Source organism: Oenanthe melanoleuca, chromosome 15 (assembly GCF_029582105.1).
Source record: "Oenanthe melanoleuca isolate GR-GAL-2019-014 chromosome 15, OMel1.0, whole genome shotgun sequence".
NCBI lineage: Eukaryota > Metazoa > Chordata > Aves > Passeriformes > Muscicapidae > Oenanthe > Oenanthe melanoleuca.
Window position 1 is genome coordinate 4,462,501 of NC_079349.1, and position 14,539 is coordinate 4,477,039.

The 14,539-nt window shown below is 53.7% G+C and overlaps 1 protein-coding gene across 1 annotated transcript in view; it reads left to right on the plus strand.

Annotated features, from left to right (window-relative positions):
* Nucleotides 1-13,125, plus strand: part of MYO18B (myosin XVIIIB) — a 61,264-nt gene extending 48,139 nt beyond the window's left edge. The window contains 5 exon segments of the mRNA XM_056503969.1: nt 2,771-2,904; nt 4,245-4,286; nt 5,105-5,266; nt 10,290-11,527; nt 12,435-13,125. Of these exon segments, the coding sequence (XP_056359944.1) occupies nt 2,771-2,904; nt 4,245-4,286; nt 5,105-5,266; nt 10,290-11,526 (1,575 nt within the window). The 3' untranslated portion in view covers nt 11,527; nt 12,435-13,125.
* Nucleotides 13,126-14,539: the final 1,414 nt, after the last annotated feature.

Consider the following 14,539-nt stretch of genomic DNA (forward strand, 5'->3'; position numbering starts at 1 on the left):
AAACCTGCGAGTTAACGGCTTAATTAAAAATAATAATGATGGATGAATTCCGCTAAGTTATTCGGAGAGAAGTGGATCCAAATTGGACTAATTAGATTACACTTCACTTGAGGTGGATGGGAGCGAGCAGAGAGGGTGTCAGAGCAGAACCACAAACAAAAAATACAAGGAGGTGACAAGGACGTGGTGCTGGATGCTCCTCAGTGCCAGCCTGGGAATCCTTTGGAGTCCCACGGATCATTTCACTGCTGGTTTTGCTTATCTCCTTTTAGCTTCTCTTCTAATAATTCTGAGACAAAATTAGTGGGGAAAAAAAAAAAAAAAAAAAGCCTCTTAAGAAAAAGCAGGTTTAGAAATCCCCTTCCATGTGCAGAATTTCTTTCCTGTGAGCCCCTGGGCAAGGACAGGAGTCCAAACCCTGTGGGTTTGCTGGGTGCCAAGCTGCTGTCCCCTTGTCTTGGGGAAACCTTTAATCCAGGCTCCCTGTCAGCAGCAATCAACCTCAGCCTTCTAAAATCATGGTTTCTGACCCACCAGCAGAGCCAGACCTTTGCTCTGGGGCAACCTCTCCCCCAGTGTGAATAGGAGAATCTGGTTTGGAAATGTATTCAGAGCCAGGCTGAACGTATATTTTATTTATTGATGATAAAATATACATCAGCCAGGGGTTCTGAGCTGGTCAGGCTGGCCCTGCTGTGCATGTCTGACTGGTTTGATGGAAACAGCCAGAGATGCTGGTGCCAAGAGGGGTTTAACAGCAGAGGATGCTCCTTTCAGCCCCTCAGGTCCAGCCATGGTGCAGTTTGCCCAATTATATGAGTTTTCTCAACTGATATATTTTCCCTTTTATTCCACCCCTTTTTCTGCTCAGAGGAAACAAAAATCCAGCTCTACCCAGTGTCAGGGTGTCAGTTCCCAGCACAGGGAACTGTGAAAAGAGAAAAGCTGCTTGGATTTACATTTAGATTGAAACCATGTGTGTCAAAGGTGTCCAGCAGCTCCCTGGGTGCCAGGGATGGGCCTTGTCAGTTTGTGTTATGCAGACAGTATTTTTCCATCTGAAATTGAATCACATTGGCAAAATTATTCCTTTCCTTGAGACAATTGTAGGGTGTGGAGACAAACGTGAGGTGTCTCCGTGGATGAGATTTGGGACAGCTGGGATGTGGGGTTGAGCAGTGCCAGCTCTGTTTTCAAATTACCCCATGGGTGGTCTGTGGGCAGGGGACCCCAGTGTCACCCCAGTGCCCTGCAGGTCCCCCTCCAGTGGGTGCCACAAAGTGTGGATGCCCAGGGATGCTCTGGGGTGCAGGTGGAGCCCCAGCTCTGCAGCATCCCCTGGGATGGTCCCTTTCCTCTCAGCATTCCCAGTGTCCTGCAGAAGGCAGCGAGGTCAGGGGGGACCCCACCAGCCAGGGGGACCCCTCCATCCCCCAGGACATTCTGTTTGCTGCTCTCACAGCCATCCCTGGGGATTTCTGTGTCTGTGGCCAGAGGAAGCAGGTTTGGGGTGCTGGCAGGGGAATGTTCCTGCCCGTCCCTGTTAACAACAGCAGAACAGAGGAGTGGAATTAAATGCAGGACTGAACTATGTTTAATTTGTGCCACAGCCCGCAGATGAGGAGCTGGGTCAACACAGGCCCTTACCAGCCTGTGGAAGGGCTGAGTTCTTGGTCAGGCAGTGGTTTCACTCCCTGCCCCTGCAGCCCCAAATGGTGAACACAGGCACCCGGAGCCTGGGGCTCTCTTCTCCTCTCAGGGGTTCGTGTCTCACTGTCTGCCCGTTCTGACCCCCTGAGGTCCTTAATGAAACACTTCCCTGGATAAAACAGCTCCTTTCCACCTTCTGCCTGAGCCAGGAGGGAAGTGGAGGGGTTGGAAACACCAAATTTCAGGAGACTTGCTGAGGTTTTCACCGATATCTGCGCGTTCGCAAGAGCCGCCGTGACACCACGCGACCCGAACGGGGCTGTTCCTTCCCATGTTCTGATGAACTGAGATGCTCTTCCCCTGGGGCCCGTGTGCCCAGTGATTCCAGGCCTTCCATTATTGCCTGTGACAGCGTGCCAGCTCCTGAGCCGTGGCCTGTCTCAAATCATCCCTCACCTTGTCACCGCTGCCGTGGCGATTTCACAGCTGGCAGCTTCAATCACTGCGGGTCTGCTGCTCCCTCCTCTCTGCCCTCTCATGGCTTAGGAGCAGCAGGAAGGGCTCCTGCCCAGCTGCAAGGGCAGGAATGTGAGGGACATGGGTGCAGGGCCAAGTTGGTGTGCAAGGTGGGCGATGCTGGGTCCGTGGAGCCGTGTGGGTTGTGTCAGATTGTAAATCCTGGAATGGTTTGGGTTGCAGGGACCTCAAAGCTCATCCTGTCCTACTCCCTGCCATGGGCAGGGACACTTCTCATTATCCCAAGTTGCTCCAAGGCTTGGCTTTGGACATTTCCAGGGATCCACAGCCTCTCTGGGCAGCCTGTGCCAGTGCCTCTCACCCTCACAGGGAAGAATTCCTTCTGGTGTCTCATCCATCCCCATCCTCTGGCAGTGGGCAGTCATTCCCTGTGCCCTATCACTCCATGCCTTTATCCAAAATTCTCTCCATCTCTCTTGGAGCCCCTTTAAGCCCTGGAGAGTGCTGGAAGATGCAGTTCATGTTCACAGCACCAAAGATCATGATGTACAATAGTCACCGGGAGCACCGGGCTGAGGATGGGATGGTTCCACAGCCGCCCCACCACAGCCCAGGTGACCCTCACCCGGTGTCCCCTGTGCAGGAGCAGCAGCTGGCAGAGCTGGCAGAGGCGAGGCAGGCGCTGCAGGCTGACCTGGGCACGTCCATCCGCCGCATCGCAGACCTGCAGGTGGCCCTGGAGGGGCTGCGGGACAGCGACGACAGCGACGCTGGCAGGTGAGACAGCCCCGGGGGAGCCGGGGGAGCCTCAGCTGCTCTGCAGGAAGAGGCACAAACCCAGAGCTGCGGTGTCAGGACTCTGTAGAAACAAAAGCTAGAGTTGCAGTTTGTTATAAAAGCCTGCTAGGAGATCGGTGTTACCCCAGAGCAGGATTAAAGAGATAAAAAAGGAGAGAAGAGGGAGAGTAAAGGAGTAAAAGAGACCGACTTCCCGTTTGCAGTACAGTAAATCTTACTTCATGAATATTCTAATTTTCAAGAACCAATCTAATACAAAACACAAATTTTATAGCGTTTACCTGCAGCCTATAGGAATCCTTATATTAGCATAATGTGTTACATTTTAAACTCTAAGAGCTAATCTTTGGACCCTGGCAAGTCTTTTGTGAGCTTTGGTCTTGCCCTCTGGCCGTGGGCATTGTTTTAGGATTAGCTTCAACCGGCCATCCTATTGTTTCATGGTTATTTAGTAACTAAGGTTTTCCTGTAGCATCTTCCCTCTCCCCAACACTTCCCCAACACAGAGTAGCTTCATGTCTTCATCCTTAGGTGTTTTGTGCTGCACGTATGAGCAAAAAACTGTGTTAATAGAAGGTTTCATGGAAAGTGTCACCTTTGAAATAATCCCTTGTTACCCAGCTTAAAGTGAGCAAAAAAAGGGTGGGAATAGCCCCATTGGTACAGCAGGTCCCTGGCAGCAGTTTGTTGGTGTCCCAGTGCTGGGTTCATCATGTGAAAATCCTGCTTGGGTTGTCCCCAGGAGCTGGAGGAGGCAGTGAATCTGGGTGATTGGGTAGAGGGTTTTACCAGGTAAAAAAATGAGGAAAGAACCCCAGTGCATTTTTCAGGTGTTATTTCTAAAGCTCTTCAATTTTCCCCTCTGCCACGCAGCTAAAGGGGCATCATGACAAATGGAGACAAAACAGATAAATGAGTTTAGAAGGGGGAAAAAAAGAAAAAAAAAAAAAAAAAAGAAGCTGAGGTGTGCTTATCACCACTTGCTCTTGCTCAGTGTGGTGATTAAACCAGGGAAGGGTGAGATAGAAACCGTGAGCTTAGACACTTACTGCTTCCCAAAAGAAGAGTGATTTCCGATGTAGCTGATGCTTCAGTGGAGGTGAGGAGGGATTCCCGGCAGGAACAGCCCCGAGCATCCCTCCCGGTTCTGCTCCCTCCTTGTGCCCTGGGGCCCCGTTTGCAGCAGGGAGACGCTCCAGCCCCACTCCCTGTGGCTGTTTTGGGGTGTTCCCCGGCTCAGCCCCACCACACCGGCTGGGAAGTTTTGCAGCTCGGGGTGGGTCTGGGGGCTGTCGCTGACCCTCTCCCGGTCCTTGCAGCGTGCGGACGGCGCGGGAGTCGCTGTGCTCCGGGAGAGACACGTGAGTGATCCCGGGAGATGCTGCTGCCAAAGGACAGAGCCTGTGCCTGCCTCTGCCACGGCTCGTGGACCAGCAGCTGCTGCACTGAGCGGTTTTGAAGCAGCGTCTGCTGCAGCTGCACGGGCAGGGCTCACACTGGCATCCAGATGTGCTGGTGCTGTGTGCCCCACATTGATCCATTCCCTGGGAGCTCTGGCTCTTATCCCCTCCTCTGGGCTGTGCTTTGAGACATGAAGATGATCTGTGGCTTTAAAGGAAAACTGAGATCCTAGAGGATTTTATCCACTGCACTGGTCTGGGGGCTCCTGGTGGGTGGGCTGGGGTAGCTGTGGCTCTGGGGGAGCCCAGGGGTGCACAGTGGGGTACCCAGGGTCACAGCAGCTCTGTCCCTGCAGCTCCAGCCCTGGGGAAGTCCCTGGGTGTGCAGGGCTCTATGGGGTGCCCGGGGTCACACTGGCTCTGTCACTGCAGCTCCAGCCCTGGGGAAGTCCCTGGGTGTGCAGGGCTCTATGGGGTGCCCGGGGTCACACTGGCTCTGTCACTGCTGCTCCAGCCCCAGGCACAGCCGCCAGTGCAGGGTTCTCCTGGGCACCGGCAAAAGCTTGATGTAATAATGAATGGCAGCAACAAGGATGCCTGGAAAGGTTTCTTTTCTCTGTGCTGGTGCCACAAACCAGCCCGAGCAGAGCCCAGGAGCTGGAGCTGCTGTGGTGGAGGTGCGAGGACCACTCGCTCTGTGCCCTGTGTCACCACCAGAGTGACCCACGGCCCCTCCTGCCTGCAGGGACAGAGCTGACAGCTCTCTCCTGTCCCCACAGGGATGCCTGCTCCAGTGTTGGCTCCGTGCTCAGCCTGGAGCCTGCAGAGAGTGTCAAGTCCTGGCGGAGCTCCTGCACAGGCTGGACGTCCCTGGCGAGTGTCAGCGCGGCCGGGAGCGTTTCAGCTCCATCCATGGGCAGCCACAGCACCCAGAGCATCAGGTGAGGGACCCCCAGCCCATCCTGGGTCTGTTGGGGGGTGCTGAGATGTGGGGGGCTCTCTTGGGATGGGCAGAGCAGAGCTCAGCGGGACCTGTGGTGTTTGAGGTCAAAACATCAAATCAAGGAAGGCAGTCACTGCCACGCCAGGATCAGTGAAACACCAGATGAAAGTCACTACATCAAAAACATGCTTCAAGCAGGAAAATATCCCTTGATGTATTCTCTGGAGATAATTTAAAGAGGCAATGCAGCCTATTTGAGGATTTGTATGCCATATGCTCGCTGCTGAGGGGGAGGGATGCGTTTCTACCATTTTAATATCAAATATGTTAATTTTTGATGGTGATGCTGATGGGCTGGGACAGAGCTGGAGAGGGGCCCAAGAACCTGCACAGCCCAAATGTCCCTTCTTTGCTCTGTGGGTGCCCAGGTGCCCATCCTGAATTGGTGCCCATCAGAAGGACCACTCAACCCAGAAAAAAACCCCCCATTTCTGGGTCACAGAGAAACTGATTCTTTGTGTTTCATTTGTGAAACAATCACATTGGTTGAGTTTGGAAAAGTTCTGTAAATCAGGATTGTGGAGGGAGGTGGTGAGGATGGAGGAGGAAGGTGTTTTTATCCCCCTGTAGGGGAGGTGGAGAAGGTGCCAACCATCCAAACTGAGGGTGGGCAGGGCTGGCAGTGCCCCTGCTGCAGCCCCTTTGATTGGGGCCTCCCCACCCTGCTGCTTTCCCAGAGATGCTGTCTCAGGACATTCATCACTATTTTTCCAATTTTTCTCCCCACAACCAGGGCAGGTGCCAGGCTGAGGCTGGGCACAGCTCACTGCAGCTCCCTGCAGGTGTGTAGGTAGATGCTCCAAAACGAGAGAATTTGTCAGGGTTGTGGAGCACAGTTTCACTGCAGACATTAGTATTAATGCTCTGATTCTGAGCTCTGTCCCCACAGCCCACACCTGCCTTGTACAGGAGAATCACAGTTGTCAGAACTGATGTTCTAGAGAGCAGCTCCCCGGCAGGAAACACCCTGGGTGAGCTGAAGCAGTTTGGGGAGGTACAAAGCAGAGTTTCAGAGCAGTCAGGCAGGGCAGAGACCTGTGGGGAGATCACAGAATCCTGGAATGGTTTGGGTTGGAAGGGACCTTAAAGATCATCTCATCCCAACTCCCTGCCATGGGCAGGGACACCCTCCATAGAGCAGTGATGAGTGGGAGCCCTGAGAGCAGTTGAGCTCATTGGGACCCTGCACAACAAAAAAGATCCTTCCTGAGTGCTGCTGAGGAGGTTTTGGACCAAATGGCCCAACTCTGATCATTAATGAATGACAGAAAAACAGGCATTGTGGCTAATACCTTATTTCTGAGCTGAAACACCTTGGATTCATAGTAAAAGATGTGCAGGCTTTCAGGTCTGACATCAGGAGGAATTTCCTCGTGGAAAAGGTGGTCAGGTCTTGGCAGGGGCTGCCCAGAGAGGTTTGGAAGTGTCCAAGGAAGGTGGCACTCAGTGCTCTGGGTGGGTGACAAGTTTGGTCCCAGGTGGGACTCGATGCTCCTGGATTCCTATTCAGAATCCTTTCAGTGATTCTGGGGTTTGCTGGGCTGCCTTGTGAAAAGCAATTTGTCCTGAGCCCTGGCCACAGTGTGACCACCACCCTCTGTCCTGGGCCAATTGCAAATGCTGCTGTGGGAGCTGTGTTTGGCTGCAGCTTGTCTAAGGTAGAAGCAGGGTGAGGAGGGGATGAAATGCAAACAAGCAGGAGACGAGACGGGAGGTAATAAAAATGAGATCAGGGAAACCAGCTCTTCCTTATTAAGATTCCTTTGTCTTACACAAGCTCCTAGTAATGAAAAACGAGTCCTGCTCGTGTTGGCTGCTCAGCACCACATCTGGGGGGTTTGCTGAGCAAACAGCTGGCAAGAGCCAGAGGAGAGCAGGGGCTCTTATCACCCGTGTGCTTACAGGAGGGAGAGCTTTGATTAACGTTTCCTTTAATTCTCTGCTGTTTAAATGCCTGTACAAAATGCTGGCCAGCAGAGCTAAGCCTCCATAAATATGGCACAGCACAGGGTTGGAATAAATATGATTTTTCTTTTTTTATTAAGAAGCCAATTTAAAAGTTTATGTATTTATTCTGCCCCTTTCCAGGCGGGTCAGGGTTGTGCTGTGTTATCCAGAGGTGCAGTCAGGGAGTGGATCCACAGCCCAGGATCTGCCTCTCCATCCTGCATCCCGCAGGATTGTGGCATCCAGAGCTCTGGCATCACTCCAGGATCACCCTGACAGCAATTCCCCTCCCACTTGGGTTCACAGAGCCTTGTCTTGGGACCCAAGAGCCCTGGTCCCAAGGCTGCTGGGGATCCAACACGTTTATTTTTAACCATGATTTTTGATTGTGTCAAAAGCAAATCATTACGTGGGAAACTGGGAGCTCTTGTGTAGATGACAGTGTGACAAGAAAATCCTCTTCTGACAAAAAATGAGGCCAGTGTCTCTTCCCTCCCTGAAATGGAGCTGTCTTGGCTTTTTTTATGAGCTCCCAGGAAAAGCATCCCAGCCACACTTTCAGCCCTGGTCATGTGTTGCAAAGCATGTGTGGATTTTATTGTATAAATTATTTCAACTGGTATAATTGTAATCATGCTAATTGCTATGTAATCTTCACTAATTATTGTTGTATGTCATTTGGTTTGGTGTGAATGGCAGATTGCAGAGCTCTGTTGGCTTCCAGGTGCCTCCCAGGCTCGGCATCTTTTGCCTTTTGCTGGGAAAATCATCTTCCCTGAGGATGGTGGAGGAGCAGGGCTCTGCTCAGGGCTGGAGGGGCTCATGGTCCTTCCTCCTGTGACTTCCTGGGGTCGTTCCAAGCCCTGGGAATTTGTGCTGGCACATCAGCCCTTCGCCAGGGATTTCTGGATGAGCAGAGGATGCCACAGGATGGGGTGTGACCATCTTGGTCTTGTGTCCTGCCTTGTGAGGAGGATGAGGATGAGGAAGACTAGCCATGATTTTGGAGGGGATTTTGGTAGGCATGAGGGAATAGTTGAAGAAACAAATCATGGAGTGGTTGGGGTGGGAAGGAACCATAATATCATCCAGTCCCTTCCTGTGTCATGGGCAGGACACCGTCCACTGTCCCAGGCTGCTCCAAGCCATGCCCAACCTGGCATTCTCCAACCAGGGATTCTCTGGGCACCCTGTGCCAGGACTTCCCCACCCTCCCAGGGAACAATTTCTTCCCAATATCCCATCCAACCCTGCCTCTGATAGTTTAATGGGTGCAGAAAATGGGGACTCTTGGGAGAGACAAGGATGGATGGGGCAGTTTTAGCCTTTGGCTGGAAACCAGTGCCTGGAGAGTGTGAGGTCCCTGCTTGGACTCTGGGGCTGTGTGGCCCTTGCCAGCCATGGATGCTGGAACAATCCCACCTTTGCAGCTTTCACTCCATTTCAGACCCCAAAGATTTTCATAAAAGCAGGAGCTGTCCATCATGCTGAACAGGACAATAAATACAGCATGTTGTTCACAGCCCATTAGTGGTTCTCACCTCTCCACTCACTTTTATCTCAGCCTTAAAACCCAAATAAAAACCCTGATGCTGGTGTCTAATTTATGAAAGCCATTCATGCAGCACACAGGTTACAACATTATTTGGAAATGTACAGAATGAATGGAGCAATTTCTGTACAAAACCTCACCGAAGGATTACACCAGCCATTTAAGTAAGATGCAATTTGGGATCCTAAAATCCAGCATTATTGCAATGTCTCAAACTATTAATCAGCTGCAGTGCTTCAGCAGCATCAGCACGGGATGGCCCTGAAGGGTGCAGTGATTCAGGGAGAGGAAATCTCTGGTTAATTCCTTTTGTGTTGAATAATCCAGTGGTTTAGGCTGGCTTAATGAGCAGGGAAATGCAGTACCAGGACAGGGGGCAGCTCTGTGCCCTGGGCTGTGCTGGGAAGAAGGAGCTGCTCTGCTGCCCCTTCCCTTCTGCACTCATGTATTTCTCAGCTCTGGAGTTTGTCTTCAGCTCATCTCATGTAAATTATTTCGGGGGTCAGCAGAGCCTGGTCCGAGCGTCCCGCCCCATTCCCATGGCAACAGCATTCCCAAGGCAGGGAGCTCCATTAGGGCCACCAACAACTTGACTGCTGCTCCCTCCCAGAGATGGGTTTGTTGCTTGGGTACTGCTGCTTTGCTTTGCCCTCTTCCCTCTTTTTCCCTCCTCCATTTTTTTTATTTTTTTTAATTTTTTTTTTCCCCCCGAATTCACATCCCAGCAGAATTCCCAGTCAGGCCAGCCCTGGGTTCCCTGGGCTCAGCAGTGATGGGGTATCTGGGAATAGGGACACCAGCAAGTAGATGTAGGTGCTTGGAGAAGGTCATAAAGTGTCCCATCAGGGGCTTAGTGACACCAGTGACCCCACTGGTGACTGCATCAGCCTGGCTGGGGATACTGCTGTGGATCCTCAGGGCTGGGAGAGCTGGATCCCATGAGGTTCCTGCACCTCGTCCTGTTCCTTATCTGGGATGTGGCCCTGTCTGGCCACCCCTCCTCACTGCCCAGGTGTTGCAGGGCTCCTGCAGACCAGAACTGTTTGTGCAGCAGCCTGGGTGAAACATGCCCAGCAATAACGCTGAGATGTGTCGGGGGTGCGCCGCGAGTTGGCTTCATAAAATTTTAGTGAATAATCTTTGGCTTTGACAGAAATAAAATAAATCCTACATATTGCTGTAATCTGTCAAGAAAAAGGATATTTGGAGGTAAGTGCTGGCTTGGCAGAGCTGAAGCTGGTCACAGCACATGCTCTACACCATGAATTATCCAGGCTGGCTGACCTGGGCTTATTTAAGATAAAATCCTTGGGCATTGCCCAACTGCTGGATGCAGCAGTGAGTTTATCCGAGATTCCCATGGCAATGCCAGCTTTTCACTGCTCAGCCTTGTCCTTGCTGAATGACATCCCGCTCACTGGGAATCCCACAGCCCAAACTAACACCAATTTCTGTTGCTCAGGGTGAGCAGAGACACTAAGGACATTGCTCTGAGCCGGAGCGCAGAGCCGGGGAGGACAGCGAGTCCCCTGCTGGGGGCCAGAAGACGGGAATATGGAAAACCTCTGGCGGAGGAAGAGGAGATGGAGAACCCAAAGAAACCCGTGGATAGGATAGCAGAGACGAGCCCAAAGAAAGCCGTGGATGGGATAGCAGAGACATCCCCATCGGTGCTGCGGCGGGGCAGCTCCCCAGCTGCGGACGGGAGGTTCCCCAGCGCCGTGTCCCCGCCGGTGCCCAGCAGGAGGAGGCTCTCGGTGGCCTCGGGGTCGCTCTCGGTGGCCTCGGGGCCGGTGCCCAGCTCTGCTGCCCTGTCCGAGTACGTGGAGGAGCTGCGGCGGCAGCGGGAGCCGGGGCTGCCGGCGCTCGGGGACCCGTCTCCGCTGCCCATCTACCGCACCACCGGAGCCTCGGCCCTGCGGCGCTGCAGGGCTGTGCCCGCGGCCGAGGAGCCCCCGGGGAGGCTGCAGGGGGATCAGGCAGGGGAAGGTGCCAGCCTCACCCGCTCCTCCAGCCTGCGGAGCATGGCCTCGGAGCCGGACGAGCCCCCACGATTGCCGGCGCTGAGGAAGGCATTGAAATTCGGCTCCTACGACTCGCTCCTGCCGGCCCTCGACGGCTCCGGCCGCCGGCCCAGCTCCCCGGCGGCCGGGATGGAGGTGCCGAGGCTGAGCTCCTGGAGGAGCTGCCTGGAGCCGTCGCTGGAGGATGTGGAGCTGGGGAAGGAGCCGGAGGGATTGCTGAGCTCCCTGTCCAGCGATGCGCTGGGCGAGGGCAAGGCCGGCGACCCCTTCAGCTGGCGAATACCCACCCTCAACTACGAGAGGAGAACCAAGGTTGACTTCGATGATTTCGTGCCGGCCATCCGCAAGTCGCGCTCGGCCAGCAGCCTGGCCAGAGCCCGCCGGGACCGGAGGGACGGACACCGGCCCCTCACCGTGCGCTTCGAGGATGAGGCCACCGCGGGCTCTCCGGACACCAAGGGCACGGCCAAGGGCAGGGCAGAGCCCGGGGACTTGTCTGACTCCTCGTCCTCAGGCTCGCACCCGTCCTCCCGCAGCGCCGACAGCGTCAAGCGGCGGCCGCAGCCCCCGCGAGGGGACGGGGAGGGCTCCAGCGCCGAGAGCCACCGAGCCGAGGCCGAGGGCAAGGAGGACGATGTCAGCAGCATCATGAAGAAATACCTGGGCAAAGATTAAGGTAACTGCTGAGGGGATCTCCTGGAGGGGTGTCCCAGGATACCCCAGGCCCCCTGGCAGCTCTTTGGTCATGGTCTGAGCTGCAGAATGACCCCAGTGGCCACCAGGACCTCCCTGAAATGGCCACCAGGACCTTCCCCCACTGACACTGGGGGAAGGTTCCAGTGGCCACTCGGGAGAGGTTGTGGTGGCCACTGGGGGAGGTCCCGTCCATGGCATGGCCTCAGAGCACATTTGGGATGCTGGCCCTGAGCCGCTGCCCCTCCTCGGTTCTTGTGCTGGTGCCAGGAGTGTGTGGGGACAGGGGGGACAGCAGCAGTCCCCATGCTCCTCCTGGCTGGTCCCCCCCGCCCCTTGCCTTTGCACCTTCAGAGCTGCGATGGGGACGCTGCTGGTGCCAGGGACAGCCCCAGAGCTGTCCACAGCACCAGCTCGGAATGCACTGGGGTTTCCCAAAAACAGCATTCCTCAGCTCCCACACCACCTAGCAGATCATTCCCCAAGGCCCTCGAGTGCTGCCTCCTCAGTGGCCCAATGAGGGCCACCAATTCTTTTGGTGATTAGAAATCAGCTCGGGCTGGACGCTGGGGGTTCCCTCTCTGGAGGATGGGACTCCCACCTGGCCCAGGCATCCTTCCCCAGTCATCAACAGCCTCTGACACCCACTTGGATGCCATGTCTAGATTGCAACTGACACTTGGAGAATTAGGATTTATTGCTGCAATCCAGGTTTGAAAGCAGAGTCCCTAATGAATGCGCCACAACTGTAATTAAGTGTTTAAAATAGATTAGAAAAACATTTTGTAAAACCATTGCCTTTAGAGTAACTTATTGGATGTCAAGCTGTGACCAAATTGACTAAGCCAACACACGAAGGGAGCGCATGTTAATAAAACATTTCTTTCCAGGAAGCAAATTTGCATAATGCGACGTCCCACTTTCTGCAGGATTTGTTTGGATCGAGCGCAGCAGCTGGCCCCGACCCGCAGTGACGAGGAGCACGTTGGGCACACGGCCTCCCTGCTCCTGCCAGAGCCACCTCACGTGAGCACAGACCTCAAACGGCTCCACAGAAATCATGGGATGGTTCTACAAACTTTTTTTTGGTCTTGGACAAAAGTTTTCCTTATGCTCCTGCCCCGTTTCCCAGCGCATCAGCTTTGCTCAGGGCCAGCCGCGGGGACAAGGACTTTCCTGTTCTCCTGCAGTTGTTTGACTTGGGAGTTGGTGCTTTAATTAAAACCCAGCGGCTGCCACAGATGCTGAGGATGTGCCATGGCCTGGGAAAGGAGCTGGAAGGACAAAACCCATCCTTTGTAACCCAGAGCTGCAGCCCAGGTGTCTCATCCCACGCTGCACTGCCCAAAAATCTTTGAGGATGCTCTTGGGTCTCAGTGTGACACAGCAACAGCAGAGCTCTGAAGCTTTCATAATTCCACAGGTGTTTGAAGATGGAGCCATCTGTGCTTCCCTGGCTCCAGCCTGTGGGGGACACCTGGGCACCTCCCAGTGGCATGCAAGGCACATGGTGTGGGGTCAATGGGGGGCTCTATTTAATGTCTGCTTGGTTTTTACACAATAAAATATTTGCTTCTTTGACACACAGGTCCCTTCTTGTTATTCTTTTCCCCAGATCTGTGAAAACAAAAAACTCTTTTCTCAGTCTCACCCTTCTTTCCTAGAAGAGACCCAAACTTATTCCTTGATCAGAGGTTTGGGACAAGAGGATGTAGGTCCATGCACAAATCTGTCCTCTCCATCAGTGATCTCCAAGTCATTTGCTTGGCTGGGAAATCTGCACTGATTTGCAGAACCTCCCGGGACCCCCCGGGACAGCCACAGGGCAGTGGCAGCTTGAAAGGCCGGTTGGGCACTGCTCAGCATTTTGTTTTGCCTGTTGGATTCTTCACCTTCACTTCTAATTTAAAGCACGGCCTTGCAGCAAGCAGCATTTTCCTTGTCAGCGATGGATGGGGAGCCTGGGGACCAGGGCTCACATCAGCACTTTTTTTTTTTCCACACTTCGGGAACTGTCAGCAGTTCCTGAGCATCCCTCGGTCCTGGCAGCTCTGCAGGGCCAGCAGCCTGGCAGGGGACAGCTCTGCTCAGGGTGACATTCCCTGTGCTCCCACGTGTCCCCCTCGCCTCGTGCAGGAAGGCAGCAGATGAAGAAATTGCCTCTAATTAGTTTTAAATCGGTCTTTTTTTTTTTAATGATTCTGCTATTTCTGGGAGGAAAAAGCCAGAGCTTTTCTCTTTGCAGAGAGTGTTGCTCCTCAGAGGGATTTCATAGAACCAGATGGGTTTGGGTGGCAAGGGACATTAAAAATCATCCAGTTTCACCCCCTGCCATGGGCAGGACACCTTCCACTGTCCCAGGTTGCTCCAAGCCCTGTCCAACCTGGTCTTGGACACTTCCAGGGATCCAGGGGCAGCCACAGCTTCTCTGGGCACCCTGTGCCAGGGCCTCAGCACCCTCCCAGGGAAGGATTCCCTCCCAGTATCCCATCTAACCCTGCTCTCTGGCTGTGGGAAGCCATTCCCCTTGTCCTGTCACTACAAATCCTTGTCCCAAGTCCCTTTGAGCTCTCTTGGAGCCCCTTTAGGCACTGGAAGAAGCTCTGAGCTCTCCCTGGAGCCTTTTCTTCTCCAGGTGAGAACCCCCATCTCCCCCATCCTGGCTCCTTGGCAGAGGGGCTCCAGCCCTAGGGACTCTGGTTTGCTCCAGGCTGACTGGTGGCACCTGGAGGAGGGACACCCAGGGCCAGGCATCCAGTGCTGCCCCACCTCTGGCCTCTCAAATCTACAACCACTGCTGGCCAAGGTGTCACTTTGCAGCTCGTTTTTAATCTAATCTCCAAACGTGACATAAATTGCTCATTATTTGTGTCTGTAGCAAAATGATTCTCTTGACACAAAGCCTTTGATTTGGAATTACTACAGGGTTGGTTTTGCTGGAAATTAAGCTGTTCCTATTTCAACTTGCAGAAGAAAAGCAGATTTGTGTGTAATA